Raw genomic sequence first — 27,158 nt, 5'->3', positions numbered from 1 at the left:
TTTCATGTTTTTATATTCTATGTTTGTATTTTTTATAAAGATAAAATAACATAATACATAAGCTGTTAATAAGATGTTAATACAATATTGAATAAGCCTAGGAATTATTAGATCATGAACCCGAAACTCTGCTTACACACACACACAAAAAAGCAATGATGTCATGCATTGTATTACAGCACTCTAGTACTCGAAAATGATGCTAATAAAATAAAGAGTATTTTTATATCTAAACATATACAAAAAATTGGTTGCTTGATTGAACAGCTATATAAATGATAGATAAGATATAAATCAGTAAATGACAGCTAAATAGTAAAGATATAACACAGAATTTTATAAGAGTTACATATCCGTTTTTTTTGTTTGTTTTTTTTTCGAATCCTAAGATCTCACATATTTAATAGCATAAAAAATCCCACTAAAAGAACAGTATATGCATAAAATAGCTAAAGCTTCGGGTCACAGAACATGTCATATGTAATAATTATTCAGATTTAAATTTAAGCATTTAGCAGACGCTTTCATGCAAAGCGACTTACTGTGCATTGAGGCTAACATTTTTTTACCCATCATTTTCCCTGGGAATCAAACCCACAACCTTTTGCGCTGCTAACAATACTCTATCACTGAGCCACAGGAACACTAATTTATGCATTACATACATTACTAAAAGTAGGTATCGTTAATAGATATAATATAATGCATACTATAATAAATATATATTGTGTTTTAAATATTATTATATCATATAATTTAAGAGTTTAATCAAAATAGTGCAACCACTGCTCCGGGTATGTGTTCACGATGTGTGTGTGTGTTCATCTAAATATAATGTTATTATCATTTATATTGTATAATATTTAAATTGGCTTCCGCAGCTAATATATAACAATAATAACAATAATATCATCAATTATTATTATGGATAATTCCAATGCTTTATAAGCCAGTGAGGTCGACAATGGCTTTAATAAATATGGTGTCATCTCGAAGATATGAGCTTTTGCCTGCCAGCTTAGAGAGAGGGCAGAAGAGAGGGCAACCGCTGGCTATGTTCATTTCACTGATGGGCCTCTGGAAGGATGTGGAGCTCACGTCAGGCCTGAAGGCGTCAATGATGTGCTCTCTGTTGTTCTGGTCCAACAACATCAATGTCACCTAGAAGGAAAGAACAGGAAAGAGACAGGAATTACAATCCATGCTATGCCAAGCTCATGTTCCTGAAGTTATACTGGACATCAGATGACAGAAGAGTAATGCCCGCTTCACACTGGATGCGCAAGCAGAGCAGAGGCAGCACAGGAGATGTTTGTATACACAGTGGGACCAGCATCCGCCCAATGTGTTTTCACACTGGCAGTGTTTGTCACGCGCAGCTGAACTGCAGAGTAGTGCAAATACAGGCGACAAAATTCCATTGTTTTTCAGATGTTCTCCTCCTACCACTGTCTATCATGTGCTTTGATTTATGGGCAACGATGGGTGTTCCCCTTCTACTGTCCCCTACACATGCTGTAGAGTGGGTACAGAAAATACATTTTGTTGCTATGCAGCCTGAAATAAAGATGGACACGGTTTTATCCAGCTGAGTGCAACTTATAACATCCAAATGAATGATATAACACCAACATACAGAATAACAACAGAATAAGAGCTGGGAAAGAATCACCCCCTTCTAAAAATGACTTAACTCAATCAGGTGTAGCTAATCACCTTCTCAATGGCACACAAAGCCAGTAGACATTCAACTGTGTGGTCATTTTGATTAGCTCTGCATGAAAAGAGTTTCCTGAAGCATTTTTGTCAGAGGGGCTGCCAAGAAGCCTACAGCAACTCTGAAGCAGTTGCAGGAATTCATATCTAATAGCGGGCATTGTGAGCATGTGACAACAATATCACAAATTCTCTACATTCTTGGATGTTATAAGTTGCACTGAATACATACAGCTGGATAGAACAAAAACTGTGTCCATTCATTTCAGGCTACAAAGCATATGTGATAGATTGTGGAAAGAATTCCAGAGTTTAGCAGCAGGACAACTAAATGTCCTAGACCCATAGTGGCTAAACGAGCAGAAGGTACAACAAGTGAAACAGATGAAGAAGATCTGAGAGGACGCTTCAGGATGTAAATATGAAGCAAATCAGAGAGATATTGTGGTGCACAATTATGAAGTAAAATCTTATAATCTACTCTATGTTTCAATGGAAGCCAGTGAAGATGGTAGAGAACTGGAGTGATATGCTCAATGGAGGAGGTTCTAGTAATTATACGGGCAGTTTACTCACTGTATAAACGTAGCTTCCAAGATAAAAGTAAACTTAAAGTTACATTTTTAATCCTTTAAACAGGCCATTGAAGCCATTGAGACTTCTGGCAATGGTGAGTTTATGATTTATTTATTTTCCACAGCACTAAATGTTATATGGTGAGCACTAAATGTTATATGGTGATTAGGAAAAACGGAACACCTCACTTATTTGATTTTATGATAAAATTAGTCAGTCCACAGTTATCACGAAAACTATTTTAACCAAGAACAATGCACTGTGGCTTTAATTCGGAGTGAAAAAAAATAAAATACATTCTTAAAATCTTGCTCATTAACAGTAAATTCTACATGTAAAATTCAATACAACATATTTATATAAACTGTAGAGTACAACAAAACATTCAGTCCATGCTATAAAAGTTTGCAACCAAACAACTCAAATGGTATTGTGATGCTTTAGCTGATATCACATCCCTAAAATTAAAGCTCAAAAGGAGAGAACAAATAAAAGCCAAAAATAAAAGAGGAAAATGGCATCAGGTTATTTACCTTCTGGCTAAAGGGCCACTTCAGCAGTGCATCATATTTGCCCCTCATGACCACAAAGAATAGAGAAAGATGCGTGCCCCTTCCTGTGCCATCACCATTCAGGTATAGTCTCAGACACATCTTATACCCATATTTACTGGAGTAGAACGCTAGAGAACAGAAGAAAAATGGATCAAAATGTAACCAGGGCTCAGGGAAAAAATATTATCAAAGGTGACAAAAATGCTAATATGCTACTAAAATCTGCTTCAAACACTGAATGTGAAGAAATCATTCCCAAGACTCCCAAAAACGTAAAACTGCTTCTCAGATTGAGAATTAGTTTTAATCAACAGTTTTAATTAACATGTTGAAAAGTTGGAGTGGGTAATATGCTCAAAAATCTCTAATTAAAACAATAAATTGTTTAATATTACTACAATTTAAAATGTTTTCTATTTTGATATATATAAATGTAATTTATTCTTGATGGCAAAGTTGAATTTTCACCAGCCATTTCTAATATGCTGAATAGGGGCTTAAGTATTTATTCAACCCAACCAAACCTGCAACAGTCCTTTAATCTGATCTTAACCTTACCAGGTGAGAACATGGCAGGTGCCCGGCCCCCGACTGCATCTTGTCTGCGACGAGAGAAGTCTGCTATTTTCCAAATGAACACTCCATCATATGTACAAAACTGCAGCTCCCGCAAGGACTGCTCTGATTCGGCCAACTGTAGATCTCGCGTGGTTAAAATCCGTTCCAGCTGTCGCACCTTCAAGAGTCGCCAAACACAGATGAGAAACAGGGTTATGAAACTGCCAAAATGCAACGTTGTTTTAATAATCATACACTAACATTTAAATGATAAATCTACACAATACCTTTATTATTTCTGTCTGAGACTTAAGAAAGTTTGTGACACTGGTATCAACAAATTATCTTTTGTCCAGTGGTGTCTATGGTTCGATGATAATTATACATTTAAATTTTGTCATTAAAAGGAAAGTGTAATTTACTGTAAAAGATTCACTGGTGACATAAATCAAAATCTGTTCAGATGAAGATTTAATTCATTTACAACTTGGATGACCTAAGTGTGAGCAAATTCTCAGCAAATTTTAATTTGTTGGCTGAATTATTTATTTAAATGACAATTTCTCTCATAATTTTTGTTTAAAGTACTCTAACTCGATCAACTGATCAATTATCAGAAAGTCTTGGATGGTCTTCACTTTATATCCCATGTGAATGAAGGCTGATGGCAGAGACAGCGGAGGCTCTTCTGCTGGAGGAGGAAAAACTCACGTTCGTGTTTCACAAGTAACAGCGAACAAAAGCAAATCTTACTAATAACGATTTTGTAGTAAAGCTTTAATTCAAACTCTGACTAAATCAGAAGGATGGTTTACCCAAAGATATAAAACACTGTCGTCATTTAACCCCCACCCCAACTCTCCCTTTGTGGAAAACCCAGAACTGTGTCCTGCCCGAATGTGACACATCAATGCTTGCGGAAAAAAAGTGAGAAAAAAAAATTACACCTTTAGGGGTATATCTTGTTACTGGCTAATAAACTATCCCCTGAAGTAAAATGTTCCACCAGCATACAGTATCATAAAACAAGATTGGCCAATACGTCATAATGCGTTACCTGCCAGGTAAGAGCCTCGCATCATGCTCTGACACACAGCAGAGCATCATAACCATCTCTGCTGTCCGAAAGAAAAAAAAAATCCTATAAATTCAATTTAACGAGCGTTTAATCTGAGCTATTTAAGTGTATAATTTCCTGCAAAGTGTGCGTAGTACCTTGTTTGCCAAGTTCTCTATCTTTTCCTGGTCTAGCCGATGTTGACGGGATAGTGCCTCCAGGGTGAGGGCCGATCGCTCCACCTCCCTGTTCAACACACACACTATGTTCTCCAATGCTGAGACTTTCTGCTGTACACCCGGACTGCCTCCTCTTCCTGCATTATGGTTAACAGCATGAGCCCCCACTGGAGGTGCGTCTTCAGGTCCGCGATACAATCCTAGTCCAGAATCGTCCTGCCAATCTCCGGCCGGCAGACGCAGAGAGGACAGCACAGACAGCAAGAGACGCATGTGTTCCATCACACTGGTCTGCTCATGATCCTGCTGCTTACTATTGTCAACCTATGCACAAGAAAAATACATATATTTTAATATTAAGAAGGGTTACATAAAATTATGTAAAAGCATTTATTTGATGTTAAAAATACTTTGTTGATATATGTTTGGTTACCACTGGATAATTTATGATTGGGGCTATAATTTGCGATAGTGTTAGCAACAATGTCTGATATCGTTGTAGTCAGAAATATAGGCTGTAGTTTACAATACTGCCATTGGTAATGTCTACGAAACGACTAAATGATGCAGGTAGTAGAAGTCCTTCACTGTCAGGCTGTTAATGTAGAAGTCATTTGCAGTTGTCACTAAATCATTGTTTGAACAGTGTATAAAACTGTCCTAGTGATAAATGTTGTACCTTATTCGGAAAGGCACAGATATGATTCAAAATGTAAAACAGATAACGGTCTCTCAAAAAACAGAACCAGCTCTCTGTCAAGTGTTGGCTAATGATCAACTTCTTAACATATGTATTTTCTACTAGGCCTGTACATTAGCTTCTTTTATTTTTGCTGGTTTATGTGGCACACACACACACACACACACATTTGTTCAGTGAATTTTCAAAAAAGACTCAGAGTTCTGCATAATGAAAATGTGTGCCTTGAATCCAGTCATGTTCAAAGGATTACTAAATGTTTGTCATGAAATCTCTCTGCTTGTATGATTTAGAAGTCATTAATTTAACATTTAGAACATAATCCCTACTCTTTTTCCCATACTTTTCCAGACCTGCAAATTACTTATTTCATACTTTTCCAAACTGCGCAGGAACCAGTGATAGAAAGGAAAGCATGATATTTCACATAAAAATTACTGCGCAATAACGAGTGTGTGAAGTAAATGAGTGTAAACTCCATAGCAGTGTTATACAATAGCAGTGTTGCAGTTGCCGTTTTCCATAAATTCTGGAAATTACTTAAATCGATTTCCACATTTCCAAACGGCGTAGGAACATTTACTGTTTTAATTAGAATATATTTAAATATTTATCGCATCACGAAAGGTCCCCAAGCTGGGAGTCGAACTAGCGTCGCATGAAGCACAACCGCACATCTCGAAGCACTGCCTTTACAAAGGTATCCTACTGTTAAAAGATCTTTAAATTAATTTTTTAATCATAAAATAAATTAATATTTCAGTTGAACAAGGCATTATTGTCCAGTGATAACCACGAAAAAAGGATAGGCTCTAAAACCATAGACCATAAACCATAGGACTTCAAGTAACTGTACATATACAAATAATTTTGTGATTGTTACAGGTACAGGTACCATGGATGTGACCACCTCCTCTTCTATGATCTAACTGATATTGATGTAAGCTGAGTTGTGAGTTTTATTTCAGAGGGGTATGTTATTGCTACTCTTTATTTGTGCCAGTTTATTCTCTGACCAGTAGAGGGCAACAAACTAAACGTGCACTGGGGAAAATATTTAACTTCCCTTAAAGACTTCAAGGGTAGATGACTCATTTTAACTTACCAGCTGTGATCTCAGAAACAGTATGAAATTATGAAAATTACAAGGTTTTTTTTTGTTGGTTTTTTTACTTTTGTCTGCAACACATTTTCCCCAATGAGTAACCAGCCTTTGCAAGTACACAAATGACAGGACTGTACACATTTAAAGCCTACCAATGTGTTTGGGACCAAATGTTTGGGACTTTTCTAACCCACACCCCAAACTATTTATATAATTTGGTTCTATTTTAAAGCCACGTGGAAAACAAAGTGCAAACTGCAAGACTCAAATAGATGCAGTAGTTCTAACAAAAATAACTACCGGTAGTCGTGACAAAATTATTTCAAGGCTTTTGAAAGTTATGAAGAATTTCAGAACAACTAAAAGAATTTAACAGCTATTCTGAATAGAACTACATTCATGAGCAATAAATACACACCACTGCCCTGCAGCCAATTTCTCTGAACTGGCACGCCGATTTAGACTTTGCACAAGACTTGATGTGCTCTTGAAACTGAAAAAAAAAAAAAAACATAGGAGAAAGTCAGAGAAAAAAACTCAACACAGGATTATGACAACACATGATTAGAAGAATTGTGTGAATGAAGCATCGTGTGAAAAAAAAAAAAAAAAACGTTTTCAAGAGATTATTTTTTTTCAAGATATTTTTTTATTTTATTTTTACCAGAGTGTTTGCATTCATACTGAGAAATACTGTAATTCAAACAGAAACGATGTGGCTGAGAATGCAGACCAACCTTTTCTCTGGGGATTTTCTTTTTACCACAGTCTTTGCACTGCATGGGAAATTTCTGACATATTTCATCATGAGCCTGTGACAAAAGAATAATGAAGTAAGAAGAATCAGCAAAGATTATATGATATCAACAACTACTTTGCTCACCCATTTCATTCAATTCATCATTCATAATTTTACTGTTGAAAGTAAATTATGAGAATTATTAATTTCAGTTGAACTATCCTGTATAAGAAAATTCCATCAAGAATCCAGCCACATTATATTATTTATTATGCAATGCTTTCATGGAGGAGTTAATAAAAAAAAAAAATAATAATGAATTACCGGTCACCCTAATAGCAAGCTAGTGAAATTAAATATTTCCATAGCTTGCGTCTGTTGACACTAGAGGCGGGAATCTTTACTTGCCTCATAACACGATTTGATTCGATGACTATTCAAAAGCTAACAATTTTATTATAAAGCAGTTTTCGATGAATCAGGGCGCATCTTTTCCTCCAATTATTTTATTAATAATAATAATAATAATAATAGTGTTTATTTTATCTTTTTTATAGATCAAAAAAGTATTAAAATGCAAATAACAAACAGTAGAACAAATACAAGAAAAAAAAACCTAATTAATAAACAGTGATTTACATTTTTAATTGTAAGAGTAAGAAATAATACAGGACCTGTAAATGTAAAAAAAGTTATCACATCAGATTACATGTGTAAGATTATATTACACTTATTGGCTTATTGCACTTCATAGCTCTCTTCCCACACTCTGTTTTGCATTCTTGCATTTTCTTTTTGTAAAAAATGAAATGGAAACCTTAGGCGCAAGTGCTTTTTAGACCCAAGGACATGAGCAATTTTTATTTATTTAAAGACTATAGTAGGAGTAATTTATTTAAAATAAAACAACACATTAATATGTATGATGTCCATTTAATAACATTTTTTTTAAAAATCTATTATTTTATTGTAATAACGGTTTTATTCCACAGCTCTACTTGACACAGCAAAAACAAGTACACAAACTATAAACCACTCAATAGAACATTTTTTTTAAAGATACACCACTTCTAGGATGTGGATTACCTTAATTTCTTTAAAGTTGAATGTGACCTTGCAGTATTTGCAGTTCAGGGTTCTGGCCTCACATTCCCGCTCATTGTGGCGATCTTTCTCACTTGACAAGATGAGTGCTTGACATGCTTCACATTTTATACGTTCAAAGTCACAACGACCTTCATGTTGAGCCTAGTGAAGAAAAAAAGTATCTGTAAATGTTTCGATCAAATGATATGTTTAATGGATTAATACCACAGTTAAGTGTACTGTTGTGTAGGAGTCGATTCCTAAATTGTGCCCCATTCACAATTATATTGAGAATGTGAAGAGCTTTTCATAGCAGTAGTTCATGTCCTTCATTTCCATTAGATGCATATGTATTCCTTCCCGTTTTAAAATAACTAAAATGGTCACAAGACATCACTGGGTGAAACAAATTAAACCACTGGAACTAAACCACGCCATCATGGAATTAAAATGAACATCATTAAAAAGTACATAATAGTCAATAGTCATGGAAAAGTTTTGTATAATGGCCTCAGGAGGAGTCAAAAGTACTTATAATGCACCATAATAACAAAAAATAAAAAAGCAGAATGTGCAGACTAAGGATCCCTTTGAATACGCCATGTGATTCAAGAACTTTGTGTTAGCCAAAAAAAAGTGCTTAACAGCAGAACCTACAGACACACGACTAGCTTTGGACATTACCAACCACTCATCAGAACAAATCACAGTGAAGAAAACTTGAGTGATATTGGTTTTTACTAAACTGTAGTACTGTTCTAGTACTACAGTATTGTATTATATAATATGAATAAGTGGAGGTTATTCAAACTGCCATTTTCAGATTAGCATTGGAAATTTCCATGACATGACCGTCACAAGACATAACAAGTATGTCTGCAAAATAATTTGCATGGTTTCAGAATTCCATGAGATGTAGGGTGAACTGGGGTAAACTGCAACACTACTTAAAGGGACAATTCATAAAATAATAAATAAAAATAAATATTTAATTGTTTACCCACATTTATGCAGTTCTAGACCTGCTTTTCTGACTTACTAGGATTAATTTAAATGTACTAGTCAATTTATGTATTTATATATATATATATATATATATATATATATATATATATATATATATATATATATATATATATATATATATATATATATATATATATATATATATATATATATATGTGTGTGTGTGTGTGTGTGTGTGTGTGTGTGTGTGTGTGTGAATACACACACACACACACACACACATATACTAAATATACATGTTCATATAAACAAATTAATATATAAGACTATTTAAGTAGCAAGAAGAAATGCCACAAATATTACAGAGAACCAGTATAAAGTTTTAAAGTTCACTGCCTCTATATTTTTTGTGGTCATTCTCAGTTGTCTAAATCAAAGGTTATGGGACTTCTGCTGGTGTGTCTTTGTGCAAACGTTCAGTCTAATCATTCAAACATTATACAAAACAGTGTAGGTAAGGCAAATTAACACTGCACTGATAGATGACGTACAGTACATCACATTCCCTAACCCATCAAACACTAGCTGGTTTTCCATCAAAGTTACAAACTTAACTTATGCGCAAAATTGTATTATCGCATAGAACATTTACTAAGAAGCAGTTTCCGTCCAACAAGTCAAAGTGAACAAAAATTATTACTTCCTGGTAAACCCACACTGAATATCACTAAGAAAAGAAGGAAAAGCCACTGAATATAATAATTTTCATAAATAATAAATTATTTGCAATGCAAAGCGAGCAGATGAAACACAATAAAAGCGGCCATTGCTTTTGGAGGTAAATGCCTGCTGCATTTGATTGGTGCCTAAACACGCTGTTGTTTGATCCTACGTCCATTTTTTTTATATAGTCTGTGTTTTTACCCAAAGTTAAATAGTTATGTACTCTTCGCTACGATACAATAAATTATACAAACATTTTCATGAATTCTAAAGTTTGTCTTCTACGCAGGAAATCATTGCACAGTGTGTTTGCTGCAACGACTCACGTCTACTGACTAGCCAATAAAGATGCGATATGAAATCAACGCGACATGGCACTAAAACATAAAACCGCTTACTTCAAGCTCTTATCCCTTCCTCTTTTGCCACTTCCACATTTTTTCCAGCGCACATAAACGGTGTGATTCATTATGCTATTTATGTTCACCGCTAGCTGATGCTGATGACATTTTCTTCTATAGTAATGTTCGTTGTACGAAAATGCTTTGGTGGACACGTTAAAGGGTTAGCTCACCCAAAAATGGAAATTAGCCCATAAATGAATCACCCTCAAGTCATCCTAGGTGTATATGAAATTTTTTTTTTTCTTTCAGACGAATCCGGTCTGAGTTACATTACATATTTTCACATATCTTTCCAGCTGTTTAATGCCACTCATGCTGGGTACACACCAAAAGATTATCTGGCTGAATGCTAATGAAGCAGCACTAAAACTTTTGCAGATTAAACACAAAGGAAAATTGCTTAAACAGTTCTCTATCAACAATAGAACATAATGTTGTACTCTAGTAACAGAGCAAACCACCAAAACCCTCCTTTCAATAAGGAGCATTCTGCTTAAATACACAAACTTCCCGCCTAACAGAAATGGAAAGCACCATTTGCACAGGGGAACCTTTGTTTCAATAATGTCTATTACATCAATGACCTTAAAACAACCTCATCTTACTTAACCAAATAAATGTGGTTAGTGCAGCTTAAGCAAAATAATGTTACAAACATACATTAAACAAAACAAACATCACAATCCCAACCTAGGTTATCTCCCCCCAGTTGTGAAAAATGGTATGACCGCTGCTATTATAAGCGCGTTCCGGGTTACGCGCGCTACCGGAACGAGCAGAGCAGCAGAGCAGAAATCAACGGGTAAGTACAAACAATACCACAAAGCTGTATCATTTAAATGACCAATAAACTGCCTGTAAAAACCATTAGACTCCTTGTGATTTATTACCCTTCAGCAAGAACTAACAGTAAACAAAGAAATTGAACTTGCATGATATTACTAAATGTATGAATTGTAGAGTTGCAAACGTCCATAGTTAAATATAACAGCACTTAACACTCACAGAGACATACTGAAATGGTGATGACGTCAATCACATAGGTTCGTCATCATAGTCATATAAAGCCCTATTCAGATGGGACTAGTTTTCTAAACTGAGTTGAGTTTCGATTCTTACCACCTGACGTCTGCGATTTTTATGTACCAATTGGGACGGGAATAATATCTTAGTGTTTATTAATGGGAGGGTCTTATTTGTGCATATGGGCGTTAGAGATCGCGCGCTCTGTATGCATGCATTGCATTCATTCAGAATGATTGCCATTAGTATGCTGATGATACGCAGCTCTATATTTCCTCGCAGCCCGGTGAAACACACCAATTTGAAAAACTAATGGAATGCATAGTCGATATAAAAAATTGGATGACGAGTAATTTCTTACTGCTAAATTCAGAAAAAACAGAGGTGTTAATCATAGGGCCTAAAAACTCTACTTGTAATAACCTAGAACACTGTCTAAGACTTGATGGTTGCTCTGTCAATTCTTCGTCATCAGTTAGGAACCTAGGTGTGCTACTTGATCGCAATCTTTCCTTAGAAAGCCACGTTTCTAGCATTTGTAAAACTGCATTTTTCCATCTCAAAAATATATCTAAATTACGGCCTATGCTCTCAATGTCAAATGCAGAAATGTTAATCCATGCATTTATGACTTCAAGGTTAGACTACTGTAATGCTTTATTGGGTGGTTGTTCTGCACGCTTGGTAAACAAACTACAGCTAGTCCAAAATGCAGCAGCAAGAGTTCTTACTAGAACCAGGAAGTATGACCATATTAGCCCGGTCCTGTCCACACTGCACTGGCTCCCTATCAAACATCGTATAGATTTTAAAATATTGCTTATTACTTATAAAGCCCTGAATGGTTTAGCACCTCAGTATTTGAATGAGCTCCTTTTACATTATACTCCGTTACGTCCGCTACGTTCTCAAAACTCAGGCAATTTGATAATACCTAGAATATCAAAATCAACTGCGGGCGGCAGATCCTTTTCCTATTTGGCGCCTAAACTCTGGAATAACCTACCTAACATTGTTCGGGAGGCAGACACACTCTTGCAGTTTAAATCTAGATTAAAGACCCATCTCTTTAACCTGGCATACACATAACATACTAATATGCTTTTAATATCCAAATCCGTTAAAGGATTTTTAGGCTGCATTAATTAGGTAAACTGGAAACGGAACACTTCACATAACACCGTACTTTCTACATCATTAGAAGAATGGCATCTACGCTAATATTTGTCTGTTTCTCTCTTGTTCCGAGGTCACCGTGGCCACCAGATCCAGTCTGTGTCCAGATCAGAGGGTCACTGCAGTCACCCGGATCCAGTACGTATCCAGACCAGATGGTGGATCAGCACCTAGAAAGGACCTCTACTGCCCTGAAAGACAGCGGAGACCAGGACAACTAGAGCCCCAGATACAGATCCCCTGTAAAGACCTTGTCTCAGAGGAGCACCAGGACAAGACCACAGGAAACAGATGATTCTTCTGCACAATCTGACTTTGCTGCAGCCTGGAATTGAACTACTGGTTTCGTCTGGTCAGAGGAGAACTGGCCCCCCAACTGAGCCTGGTTTCTCCCAAGGTTTTTTTCTCCATTCTGTCACCGATGGAGTTTCGGTTCCTTGCCACTGTCGCCTCTGGCTTGCTTAGTTGGGGTCACTTCATCTACAGCGATATCGTTGACTTGATTGCAAATTAAAACAGACACTATTTCAACTGAACAGAGATGACATCAATGAATTCAATGATGAACTGCCTTTAACTATCATTTTGCATTATTGAGACACTGTTTTCCAAATGAATGTTGTTCAGTGCTTTGGCGCAATGTATTTTGTTTAAAGCACTATATAAATAAAGGTGATTGATTGATTGATTGATTGATTAGTATAATTACACAATAAATACTAAATGGCTAGTATAGCAAAACCATGTTAATGTGTGGTTCCTTTAGTTGAACTTGTTTTCCTTTTTGTTTTGTTTTTGTTTTTTGTGTAGTAGGCTAAACCTACCGTATCTTTAATTTTCATAAAGTATGTAACTGAGTGCATAAATGAATGCGAGTAATCTTGATGCTGATATTACAATAGCCGGTATTAACAGTTTACGTGATCTTGCTCTTGATGTTATTATTTTTATTATTATTTCTTTGCCGGTAAGCAAATATCTCAAACATGCGCGCGGTAAGAGCATCTACGGTAATTCACGTTGGGCAAAACACACAAGGAAACGCGTTGTGAAATAAAATATCACCAGCAATCACAGACTTTCGCATTCGGACTTGATTAGTTTTCTCAGAGGAAAAACAGTAGGTAATTTGCTCTGGAATTATCACAGAGGTTGTGTGAGCAAAACACAGACGTGGCAGATTCGGACGGGATTAAAATCACCAAGTACGTCTGTGAAACATTTCTCTAACGACCCCCTGTAAAACTAGTACCGTCCTAATAGGGCTTATGTCTTATAAAAATCTTTTGGCATGTACCCAGCATCAGCGGTTGTTGCATGCATCATTCCAAAAGAAGTTAAATAAAAAGTGCCTCACACGGCTCTGTGAGTTGAACAATGGCCTCCTGTAGTGAATCAATGTGTTTTTGTAAGAAAAATATCCATATTCTAAACGTAATCCCTTTAATGTAGCTTACGCTCACGGTTGTACATGGAAGCAGTTCCGGGCGGATGACGTATGGAGGTCAGCTTTGCAAATGCGCTGCTCAGAAGTGATGAACGCGGAAGTGCAGGGGATAGATCAAAACCAAACAATGGTCACTAATTAGAAGTACAAAACAAGGATTTGTAAAGATGAATGTTGGAGGATTCGATATAAGCCAAGAGGAGACTGGTTTTTCCTTAGCTTAAGTAAGGAAATTTACTTTAGTAAATCGTTAACAGGAGTAAAGGAGGCCTTTGTTTCTAATTTTTGGGTGAACCAACCCTTAAATTTTATATTTATTGTTAGGCATATGCCCTATTTGTCTTTTTTGCATTTATGAAATATACTGGAGCCAAACCTGAGAAAGAAGTTTCCACTGAGTTCCATGACACATAATTTATGTTGTTGTAATTCATAGGCAGGGATTATGCTAATTGTGAATGAGCGTGAACACGCCCTATTTACGAATGATTGGAATTTATTGGCATGCACATATTTAACCATCAAGTCTGATGTTTACGAAGCATTTATGAATACTCCAGAAAGTTTGAGATATGTTTTACCAGCAAATTACTCAATTAATTCAAGTTTCATGAATGAGGCCCTATGTTATAACTGCATCCTGTTAATGTACAAAAATACTGAGGATCAAATAGTATCTGCCAGTATAAAAGTATAGATAGCATAATTACACATTGCAAAGATTGCTGCTGTCCATGAGGTTGTGATCATAGGCTGTTAACCAGTCAGTGTAAATTCTGTTTTCCTGTTTACAAAAAATAGTACCCTATAATTCAAAACCTTGATTGTGCACGTATAGGGGGGCCGACAAAACATTGTGCCCAGAGTCCTCTGAATTCTCCATCCAGACCTGGACAAGGGTAACACACTGATCAGGCAAAACCTGACAAACCTGTCTGTTACCGTTTGTCTGCATCTGTCAATGCAGTGTGAGAGTCTTAAAACAGGTAGGGTATGGGAAATATCATGGCAGATATATCTGTTACTCAGAAAAAGAAGATCAGCATCAAGCAAGTGGAGCAACTGATCCAAGATAAATATTTTAAAGGGGGGGTGAAATGCTCGTTTTCACTCAATATCCTGTTAATCTTGAGTACCTATAGAGTAGTACTGCATCCTTCATAACTCCAAAAAGTCTTTATTTTTATTATATTTATAAGAGAAAGATAGTCTGTACCGATTTTTCCCGGAAAAATATGAGCGCCTAGAGGCGTTGACGTGTGGGCGGGGCTAAAGAATCACGAGCGCCAGTAGGCTTTTGCGTTGAGAGCGTTTGGAAGCTGTGACACAGATCCAGAGGCTGAAATTTATCAAGAGCAGCATCAGCAAAGGCGTCTCTATGTGGTATGTACTGAAACTGTATATATTTGCTTAGCGGTTTTGGAAAATGACTAAGTTCCACTTTATGTCTTTTTTTTTTTTTTTTTTTTTTTTTACGCTGTACATGTGGAAAGTGCAGTTTGATGACAACATCGCATGTTGTTTACTTGATGTGCTTACAAGCGCTGATAGCTAAGTTTACAACACAGAGATATTTGAAGCAGCTTTCCTCACCGCATGCGGTTCCAACACACGATCGTGACCCTTTTTCGTTGGGACTGCATTATCCTTAAGAAATAAACGATGTGCAAATCCGTCGTCAAACTGGGCCTTGTTTGTAAAACAAGCATCTTCGAAATGCAGGGAACAAACAAAAACACTTGCACAACTCCTTGATGCTCTGTAAAAATAAACTCCATCCACTGGTCCCTTAATGCTGTTTCTCTTTTGGTAATCTGTGCAGGGTTGTCTTGCCCTGGCAACCAAAAACACTCTTCTTTTGTAACATTTCGCGACGCTCTCGCTCTGATCAGTGACTGTCTGTGCTTAGCCTCTCAGTGCTGTGCTCTACGGGAGCGTGCGCTCTTCCAGCAGAAGTGCCTTAGGACCCATATAAGGAAATTCCGCTCCATTTAACGTCACACAGACCCAAACTCGAAAAAAACTTTCCGAAACTTGTGACAAACCGGAAGAGGTTTTTTTGGAACAAAAATACTCCTTCAAACGTACAACTTAATTTTTGAAACTTTGTCAATGTTTAGCATGGGAATCCAACTCTTTAACAGTGTAAAAAAACTCAGTATGCATGAAATAGCATTTCACCCCCCCCCCCCCCCCCTTTAAGAACATGGTGAGACTTTAGGGGAATTTCTTGATTCATTTCTTTAATCAACATGTGTTCACATCAGATGAATCAACACTGACTCCGAGATAGGGTTAATGATTCAGAATTCTGTCATGCTAATACTTTTTACCAGCTAAACAGAAGAAAAGAAAGAAAAAAGAAACCCAAGACAAAGTTAAACTTGAAAGGGTTTCAGGTTTTCAGAAACAAGACTGAAAGTCAGAACAGAAACTTTACAGGAGTATTTGTCAGCTATCAAAATATCTTGGTTCACAGTTTATAAATAAATAACTTTTAAGCATTACTCTAATCTACACAACCACATACAATTATAACACTATAACCACCAGCTGCTGAATGCCTTTAAATACTGAAACCAGATTACCAATTTTGCAATGCAATGCAAAAAAAAAAAAAGCTGAAAAATAAGCTCTTCAAAAGTTAATTATCTTCCATCAGAGGGGTGGAAGATAAACTTTTGAAGAGCTTATTTTTCTTTTCTTTTTTCATATAGAGGATATGTTGTAACAGCTGGGTACTTTCCAGTCAGCCTTGGGACTTTCCACCCATCCCCCAGTTCTGACTTTCGTTCTCAGTAGTGTGGGCGGATGGTTTTTTTTAAACTGACGAGCTATATTTCATCAGCCTTTCTGCTTAACTGCTGGGTTAGAAATTTGTTTTAACTTGAAAATGTAAAACATTTTAAGAAGGGTATGACAAGCCAAGTGAATAATGTTCTTACCTCATACTCTTTCAGTGTTCCAGACCAACTACATCCTTCATTTGGACATTTTGCAGGCAAGCTATCAATTTCTCTTCGTGCGGCATTATCAGGAAATGCCTAAAAGGGAAGTCAAAGTCCATGGAATTATCTTCATTAATGAGTACCTTTTATATTCCAGTTACTGCTAAACATTACACCAGTGCATGTACATGTATATACTGAATAGGAGTTACCAGGAAAAAAAACAATGATAGAATTACAAGATTAAGTATAGTCAAGTCTCCTTTATTTATATAGGGCTTTAATTCTTATAGATTGCTTTGAACCAGCTTCACATTTATAAACAAGAAGAGAACAGAATAACCTGTTAGGGTTAGGGTTAGGGTTAGGGTTAGGTGTCTTACCACTTCAATATTGAGCACTGACACGGTCTCTTCAAATATACCCTCAGCACGACAGGCTTCGCAGGGTATGGGCCCTGAGCTGATAAAGAGAAACGACTTTTAAAACTTTAACAGTGCAGCCTTCAATGGGGAGTATGGTGAAAAAGATAAGATCAAACTATAAGCAAACTATAAAGACCACAATTTCCGGAAAGCATTAACATACAGCCTTCTCTTACCTGAGGGCTATTCATTAAGTTTTCTCAAAGAAAGCTGCTTTCAAGGTTAATTTGCAACAAGAAAGTAGTGCTTTGATAATGGAAAGATTGATGTAAAAGCAGCATGTGTGCAATAATACATAAAGGTGAAACAAAGGATAAAGTTATTGCAAGAAATGTTGGCAAGATTTTGAGAAGGATTTACTCGCATTACTAATCTACATTACACTAAATTTTATCTTCTCATTTTAGACTACATCCTATAGACCAGGGATGGAAATTAGGACCCGCCACCAGGCAAATGCAGGTGATTTTGTGTTGTGGCGGGTAAATAAAAATAGCATACCGTTTCACCCGGCTGGTGGACAAAAAGTTAATTTCCGAAGCAGTTCCGAAGAAACCAGATTAGCTGATTCATACACACTCAACTCAATGGGTGAATGATGGAGGAGTGGCCCGACACACCCATCAGATCTGAGTGTGTATAGTAAATAGAAACTGAGAACATAAATCTATAGACGCCTACAACTGTGTTCTCTTTAAACTTGGAACCAAACCATAATCCGTACCAATAATTCCAATAGTTTATTTAACCTTAACTGATATAAAGTGTGCGTTCCAAATTCAAGAATTTTTGATGATCTTTTCGGTCCAATCTGGTAGTTTTATTGCATTTAACCACAGGTGTTGTAAGTTTTTTTTTTTTTTTTTTTCTGGCACTGGGTATGCGATAAAATGTAAAATTGGAGCCTGTACTCTATCAATTCTGACACTAAAAGATGACATTTTAAACTCTTTATGTAGCTGACTCTGTGCTGGTTTGTGCTGACCTCCAGTTATCCCTTTGTTTTGCCTCCAGCTAACACTGTGATGTAATTATGATGTCAGCACTAAAAGAATCCATACTGGCTGACTTATAAAAAAAAAAAAAAAAAAAAAAAAACTACTTCAAAGGCTGTATGTAAACTGACTTTTACCTTAGCCACATGTAAATGACTGTTAAAATTCTTCCATGGTAGTAACCAGGGCTTGACATGAACTTTTTTGCTCACTAGCAAATGTGGCTAGTGGTTTTCCAACTAGCCAAACAGCATTTTTACTAGCCACATTTTTATTGTTGTGAATATACTCTCATATCATATAGCAGCCATTCTCGACCTGACTTGCACTTTTCGTTGAAAAGTCTTTTGTTTTCCTTTGTCTCTTCTTCCTTTATGGTTTCATCGTCAGGTTTTCTCGTGTGTTGTCTGCTCACCGGGTTTGGTTAAACCTTTTATGTGTCACCACATAGCTCCACTGGTGTCCAAAAGCAGGACAGCAAGCTGTCTCTTCGTTTCTGTCACTAGCACACAAGTGCAAGGCAACACTGTGTGCACTAGTGAGACAACCCGCGGAGTCAGGGATAGAAATAAGCACCCGCCACAAGCCAAATGCAGGTGAGTTTGTGTTGTTGCGGGTAAACTCATTTCACCTACCGGCCACCGTGGCGGATAAATAAAAATAGCATACGGTTTCACCCGGCTGTTTGACAAAAAAAGTTAATTTCCATATCTGGTGTGTGTACAACAGGCAATAAAGTTTAATATCATCCGAAGCAGTTCCGTGGAGAAAGGCAGTGAAAACTGGACTCGAAATGGCGGCGTAGTGCCCAGTACAGTGTTTGCAGCTGAAGTTAGTGCCACTGGTAGAGGGATATATTTGTTGGTTATTTACAGTTCGTTTTAAAGCACGCGCTCATGATATACAAGATCGCGTGAAGAGTTGAATTTGTTATGGCGCACAAATTTCAATATACTGTCATGTCTCTGTCAAGTTCATTCTCCTCCGACATTCTGCAACATTTTAGATTATATTGACAGTGTGTGTTTATCTTATTGTTTTTAACGGCATAAAAAGCAAACTAACAAACAGTATTATTGGTCGCGTGTCTAATAACTGCTGTCTGGGGGATGCTTTTCATTGCCAGTAAACGGCATAAATGTTTGCGAGCAAAGATTATTTTCAGTGATACAGTGTTGAACAGGGGACTTTTCCCCACGTGTTCCCTCAACCACAAAAATAAATAAATACACCAAAATAAAAAATAAAATAAAAATAAAAACACTTATACTGGTGAATCCTTTCCTTTGGAATTAAATACAACATTATTAATGCGTACGAAAACTGTTTAGAATATCGCAAAAATGTTTCTGTTCATTAAAAAAAGTTCAGTGCAGTGTATCATCAGTTGGGCTACGGAGCTGAGAGAATGAGTTACTTCAGCAAGAGTCGGCTGTTTCAAAACCTAGTAAGCTGCCATTTTTGAGCATCACTGAAATAGAAAATGTTAGTATTTCATTGAGACTTGAGATTAAATAAAATGCTTAAATATTGTAGATCTTGTAGTATTAATTTTCACATGCAGTTACACATTGTCGATTAAAAACAAGAAAGCGGCTGCCCACAGTGGGCGGTGGACAAAAAAGTTAAGTTCCATCCCCGCCGCAGACCCCGGGTTGGGACGGGTAAAGAAATTGTCACTTTATTTGCAAGGCTGGTTGGGGCGGGTCATAAAAATAAAAAAAATCCATATATATTGTAGTGTTGGGTGATATGGTTGGGTGATATGATAAGAGACTCTTTGTTCTTGTCATAGCATAAATATTTAGTTATCGAAATAATAATCGAAATAATCAAAGAAAAAAAAATACTTTCAGACATACTGATAAACTAACGTTAAATATAAAAATAATGTTTAAAACAGCTAGTTCATATATAGTCAGACGCATCTGTCATATTTTAAATACTTACTTTGGCCGACAATGAAGAATCATAGATATTTCGTTATAATACAGATTTTAACATTTTAAATCACTGATATTTGTCATATCAATATACAGACAAGTCTGTACTAACAATTTTCATAGCAATCTTGCTCACCATAAGGGGGAGATTATCATATTAAAAAAATAGCTAGTCTCAACCTCACATGGATGCTTTATGGGCCATCCACAGAGCGCCTCATTTTTCTTGGCATTTCAGTCATGAACTGAAGTTTGTGCGTTCATGGCTTTTTTCTGCCTTCAAATTCTGACTATAGCAGATTATAGACATATAGGCGATTGAGCAAATTATCGTAGGATGAGGTTTTTGAACAAACACGCCTGAGTCTGAATTAACTGGCAAGTGGAGTGGAACTGAACAATGAATTTAAAAAAAAAAAAAACTAAAATTAGAAATGCTATTCATCAAAGAAGACCAACAATGATTCCACAAAAGGGAGGCATTTTTCTAACTGAAACAGAAGGCTAGGATTTATTTCAGTGCTCCATCTCTCCTTCTCTCACTCGCAGCAAACTAATGGTTGGACGGGAGTGGTTAAGGATACTCTGCACAAGCTGTCAAAATGATATCAGAGAACGAACGACTTTCCACATTGGAAGAAAATTTTCAGATTTTGATTAAAGATTACCATGACAAACTATTGCTTTCTATGGATTAACTTCATATTCATTCTGATTCATTGTTGTATAGTATAAAATCACTAAAGTTGACAAAAATATAACCAAATGACTGGCACCAAGGTAAAGCTCACCAAAGACTGAAAATATCCTAGAATATATCCACAGAGGTAAGTGAAGTATATCCAGATTGAAGGACAACCCTTCGGATTAAGAGGCGAAAGAGTGGATCAACATCAAGCAGAAGGAAGATATTTTTCCATCTAGCTACAGTGCAGTGGTGGATTAAAGGGACTGGAAATGTCCATGGAGAGGGTGGCAATTAATGCAGAGTAAGAGGCAGAGGATTTTCCTGGGTACCTGGTGAGTTGTTTGAAACAGAACACACAGAAGCGATGTCCACACTGTGCTTGGAAAGGTTTTCTAAGAATATCTTTGCACTGCTGACATTGATATTTTGGTTCCATGGACACAGACAGCACTTCTCGAGATATTCCAGGTAATGTGGAGTCCAATGAGGATGGTAAAGATGGACGTGCCATTGCCTTCCATTTACCAACAGGGCCCACTGTGCTGATCATCTGTAAAAATGAGAACAATTTAGCAGAATAACGACAGACATGTTTTTAACACCTTTGTTTAAAATCAACATTAAAAAAAATTTTTTAAAAAAAACTGCATTTACAAATATTTTAACTTCCATTTTATGAAATATTTTTGAGTTAAAGATGATATTCAATAACATAAAAATGTAGGTTTGGACTTTGAAATGGAGTAGGACCAGAATCCAACTCTCTACATTGCGAGTAAATCACTCGCATATGCAACTAAATTTTACTCTGGGCGACTAAATCATGTCTATTGTTAGCCATTGGCTAATAAATTCTTAGATTTTATTCTGACAAAATCTAAAATATCTTTAACAGTGTTCCAAAGATAAATGGAGGTCTTACAGGTTTGGAACGACATGAGGGTGAGTTATTAATAACAATTATGATTTTTCAATTAACTAACCCTTTAAGTTCAGTTAAAATGACGAATATGCATTCATACATGGTTATCAAGTTTCAGTTCTAATTACTAAAGTTCTATCATTAAATAGTGCTTAATACAATAATATAATGCTTGACTGACTGATTAAGAAGCTAAGATTTAAGAAGCTGTGCCATTTTACAAAGATAAGCTGAGATATATATATATATATAGATATATATATATCAGAGTTTCCGCTAGAAAAAAATGGTTTCCTTTTCCGGACATTTTGATGATATGCCGGTCAAGTATCGCCTCTTAATTAGTCAAGGTGAGGAAAACTGGAGGCAGGCTATGTAACGTAAAAAATGACATAATCAGGCCGCCGAATGCAACATGTTTATTAGCCTAACTTTCAAATAGACGGAAAAAAAAACATTTTCTACTATGGTTCATTTCTTCATTCGGATCTATTTGCGATCCATTCCATTCTAAACAAACAAAGCATATGTTTCGTCCTTGTTTCATTATAGATTAAGATAATAATTCATAAATGCACGCATAATTATAAGTGAACTTGATAAAAGTTGCAGATATGTTTTACATGCATGCACAAACAAATGCCTTTCAACTTATGTGTGCAAAATTCAGAATGAAATGAATGTGCAGCAATTTGTACAAATAGAGATTCTAGGTCTACTATACATGTTGTAGCCATTAAATAAGCTTATTTAGTTTAATATTTGTTAAAATATTATAATGTTATTTTTTAATTTATGTTGATTATGAAAAGTGAACCGCACGAGTAAGATAAGATGCGCAATATCGAGAGACATGGAGCGGGTCAGACATGATTTTGACCACTTAATTAAGTTTTGTTTAGTAGAAATACTTTTTTGAAGTGAATTTCGTTTTGTATAAATTGTATCTTAATTTTAATAATTTTTTTTATCAACCAATTGCCTGGATTTAATACATAAGAAGCAAATATAGCAGACGACAGGCCTAATGATGCAGGCGCCCTCGCGGCCACTTGCATTGCTAGTGAAGTGGAGTGCATCTCATCCTAATTTAACGAAACTCAGCGTAGGCCTCACAGACATGAAATATATCTTAAGAAAGCTTGAAATGTCTTTTTAACAATTTAAAACGAATTTTTTTTTTTTTTACCTATGCTAATTACACATTAAATTCAGGTAGGCTACTGAGTCGCTGTCTTCAGTGCCCAGAAAAGCGCTGAAACGGAGATGAAAGGGGAACCCGTTTTTATTTATTTATTTATTTTTTTGGCTTATTTTAACTGGCCCATCCAGTTTCCTGGAGGCCCACCTACAATCAAAATCCTGGCGCCGCTAGTGCTTCGCAGCGGTCTGATATCAAGAAATAACAGACCGCATTCCACATTGGAATTCAACCAAGCCATGTAATAATGTTTAATAACTTTCAAACGAGCCTGTTCCTTCATAACATAGCCAAAGTTCGGTGTATTTTTGCTTTATACATTTTAGGCTTATTCTCAAATTCAGATTGTGTTAGGGGGGGTGGGATTATTAGGCAATTTTATTCGGACAATTTGACCGGAGAGATTTAATTTTGTCGGACACTTCATTTTTTTTCGGCCAATGTCCGGCAATTACCGGACAACGGAAACCCTGATATATATATATATATATATATATATATATGTATATATGTATGTATGTATGTATGTGTGTGTGTGTTTGTAAAATAGTATATCAGTCTGGCGAGTAAACAAAAAAATTTACTAGCCAATGGAGATTATATTGCCAAGGTGTGCGTAGAGGGTTGGAATGTGAAGTCAAACATTTTTCATATCTCCAGACCACTAGGTGGAACTGTGCCAAAACAACCTCAGGACAGGGTTGTCATAACATAAAACTGAATCTTTTAAGTATTGCAGAGATCACAACTGCTCTATACAGCTAGGTTCATCAAACATAACTCCTTCCGGGACAGCAAGAAACCTAGGAGTTGTGATCGATTATCAGTTATGCCTCCATACTGCTACAACGGCCACTGGACACCATCATGCACAGATAGATGCGTAACCCAATTTCGACATTTGGAAACGTCTGAGAAAGATGCAACGATTACAAAAGCTTGTTCAAACTCTGCTGATTCATTCACAGTCACCGGTTTCCGAGTGCGCATGAATGCAGCAAACTCTATCAGTTAATTTTGACCTATATATTATATATATATATATATATAATATATATAATAACCTCAAAATAATTCTTAGAATGAAATTTGGAGTCCGACTTTCGGAAGCATATACAGCGTTACTTATTATACAGTAACTATTATTCTATATTCTTTGCACTGTGACATTACTGACTAGGGATGTTAATTTCGGTTATTTTTCCTAACCGATGCTCCTTAACCGATTATTAACCATTTACCGACAAGATTATTTTAAATAATAATAATAATTGAAAGTACAAACACTAATTATATACTTTTTTTTAGACATGAGCACACTGCTCAAATAGTGAAAGTGAAAAGTTAAAGTGACATATAGATAATATATGGAGTTTCTTATTGAGTTTCTCACGGTTTGCACATAATAACCACTCTCCTACATGGATTCTTTATTTGTTTTTAACAGCAGAATACACCTTTATGGATAAATAAACAAACTGCTGTGCTGCTCATATTTATCACGAAAAAGAAGGCCCTTCCCCATGCCCAAAACGGGTTGCCTGTGGATGAGTATCCAAAAAAAGGCTGGCCTGCTCCACTTCACAGTTGCCGAGTGACATGAGGGTTTTATAAATGACAGGACATGCATTTATACAACACTTTATTCAAAAGGAAGAGCTGCTCGTTCAATGCGTCATTACGTTATTTCTGCGTCATTGGACATGGGCAGTCCTTTCAGTTTCATGGCTCAATCCGATGGACTGTTTACATGCACGCTCAATCGTATTAGAAGAGGAATAAACCACCCCATTTAATCAGATCGAAATTTCATTCATATCGAGTTTAATCAGATCGATTAAAGTGTTTATATGAACGTTTTTCAATCCGTTTACAAATGGATTATTTGGGTGCATGTAAACGTAGCCAGTGTCTCTTTCAGTTACAATAAATACAATAGAATAACCAAAAGCTGCCGTTAGAAGTCCCGGTTGCTCTCTCTCTATATATATATGCCGAGGGAAGTCATGGCCTAGTGGTTAGAGAGTTTGACTCCTAACCCTAGGGTTGTGGGTTCGAGTCTTGGGTTGGCAATACCCCCAACTGCTCCCCAGGCGCCGCAGCAGAAATGGCTGCCCACTGCTCTGGGTGTGTGTTCATAGTGTGTGTGTGTGTCCGTTCACTTTGATGAGCTTTGCACTTCACTTTGCACTTTGGATGGGTTAAATGCAGAGCACGAATTCTGAGTATGGGTCACCATACTTGGCTGAATGTCATGTCACTTAGTCTGACACATGCACTCATGACATGACATGTCATACTTCATTGGTGATTTCAAATCACACTATAATGTGTTTTAAGCTACTGCTGTAAATAATTTATAAAAAAATAAAATGTCTTATTTACCTTTACTTCGCGCCATATCCATATAATTTACAAAAGGTGATAAAATGATGCGTCAGTCAGTCAATTTTCAATACAGTTAATTAAATGGTGAATGAGAACGTCTCTCTGTAGTATCATTATTTGTAATGTAAAAAATAAATAGACCTATAATTGTACAATAGTAACAATTTCAATTTTTTTAAAACTGACATGATTACTTTTTGTATTTATTAGTTAGAATATGTGTAAATCAATTTAACAAATTATAAAAGTTGAATAATAGAACAAAGCCTAATGATTAATTGGCGAAAGAATCAATAGTTAGTCAATTAATGATTGTAATAATCTTAAAGACCAATTATCAAAATAATCAACTGTGTAAAAGAGTAGTTTGAACATCCTGTAAAATAATCACACTGTGTGCTTCACAAAAGTCCTAGATGTTTTGAGCAAAACAAGCATCTGTAAATATTAAATATAAATAAATAAACTATCCATTTCAATGCCAAACACAAACCCTTTTTAATTTAAGTCTATTTGATGAGGCAATTTAATAATGGTTTCCATATAGACCTATTCTAAATCTCAGAATTATATAAAGAAAGTGCAGATTTAGAAAATGTTGCCTACATATCCTAAGCTGTACATTTCTACCCATTACAATTTGCTTTTAGTCAATAAATCTTCAAAGCTTCAAATGGATTTATTAAACAGCATTGTTTTAAACTGTGGGAAGCGGGGGGAAGTATGATCAGCACAACATGAGACTGACTTTTTCCAACGTTTTCAAAAAACTTACCAACAACATGATTCAATTTAAGTCAAAAAATTTCGTCTTTGTCCAAAGTCATATCTAGTGTTGGCCTTGTAGGCTGCAGTTACACTTTGATCTTGAAATATGTTGCCGAGTTACAGCCACTAAAACATTTAACGTTATTAATTATCAAAACCAACAGATATTCATCAAGTGTCTATATAACTACCACAACAGCAATCTTAAATCGATTCCAAAAAAAATCAACTAACTTAGCAGCTGAAAGCAATGTATCTAATGTTAGGTAACGTCAGTTTCCTGACTCTCCCCGCGAGAAGCGTCAACTGACTCCAGCACCCGCACACACTGCTTAACTACAAGCAGCGTGATTTTAATTTGGCACACTACGGTCAACGTAAATCTCAAAGCATCAACCAAACAGAATACAAACGTTACTCACCAAACACTTTCAAATTCTGTAGGACGAGGCTGAGTTAAGCTTCTTTTTGACGCTATACGTTCCACCTTAAAACTTCTTCCTGTTTGTTTCGTTTACTGGGTCGCAACCATAGACTGTAGGTCGCAACCAGCATTATGGTGCATTACCGCCACCTACTTTGTTGGAGTGTGGGCCAGAGTTTTCCTTCCATTGAGTAAAAAATAAATACAGCTAATAATAGTAATAATACTAAAAATATTTCCTGCCCCTAAATTCTATTTATCAATCCAGTTTCTCTCAAATAACAGAATAACTTCCCTAATTCAATATAAAAAACATTTAAACTTAATTCTTCCTGATCAAACTTTCTACTTTCCTCCCTTAATACTTCCCGCTCTCTATAGAATTTTTGACAGTGAAGAATTACATGCTCGACTGACTCCTCTATTTGGCAGTGTTCACACACTCCT

At 36.1% G+C, this 27,158-nt stretch overlaps 1 protein-coding gene across 2 annotated transcripts; it reads right to left on the bottom strand.

Moving 5' to 3' along the window:
- Positions 1-7: 7 nt before the first annotated feature.
- On the bottom strand, positions 8-26,876 carry traf2b (Tnf receptor-associated factor 2b). Of its 2 annotated transcripts, none has more exons than XM_052591416.1 (11): positions 26,710-26,876; positions 21,338-21,558; positions 17,341-17,419; positions 16,955-17,053; positions 8,271-8,432; positions 7,183-7,257; positions 6,864-6,938; positions 4,620-4,964; positions 3,405-3,582; positions 2,826-2,974; positions 8-1,161 (listed from the first exon to the last, which is right to left on the bottom strand). In XM_052591416.1, exons 2-11 carry the CDS (start codon positions 21,556-21,558, stop codon positions 943-945), a joined length of 1,602 nt encoding a protein of 533 aa, XP_052447376.1. In that variant the 5' UTR covers positions 26,710-26,876; the 3' UTR covers positions 8-942. The 2 variants fall into 2 exon arrangements, with proteins under 2 accessions (XP_052447376.1, XP_052447374.1); XM_052591414.1 differs by lacking the exon at positions 26,710-26,876 and adding an exon at positions 26,295-26,569.
- Between the last annotated feature and the right edge of the window lie 282 nt (positions 26,877-27,158).

This window comes from Carassius gibelio, chromosome A5 (genome assembly GCF_023724105.1).
Source record: "Carassius gibelio isolate Cgi1373 ecotype wild population from Czech Republic chromosome A5, carGib1.2-hapl.c, whole genome shotgun sequence".
Classification (NCBI taxonomy): domain Eukaryota; kingdom Metazoa; phylum Chordata; class Actinopteri; order Cypriniformes; family Cyprinidae; genus Carassius; species Carassius gibelio.
Note: the sequence above shows the minus strand (reverse complement) of the source record. Positions and strands in the feature narration are given on the sequence as shown.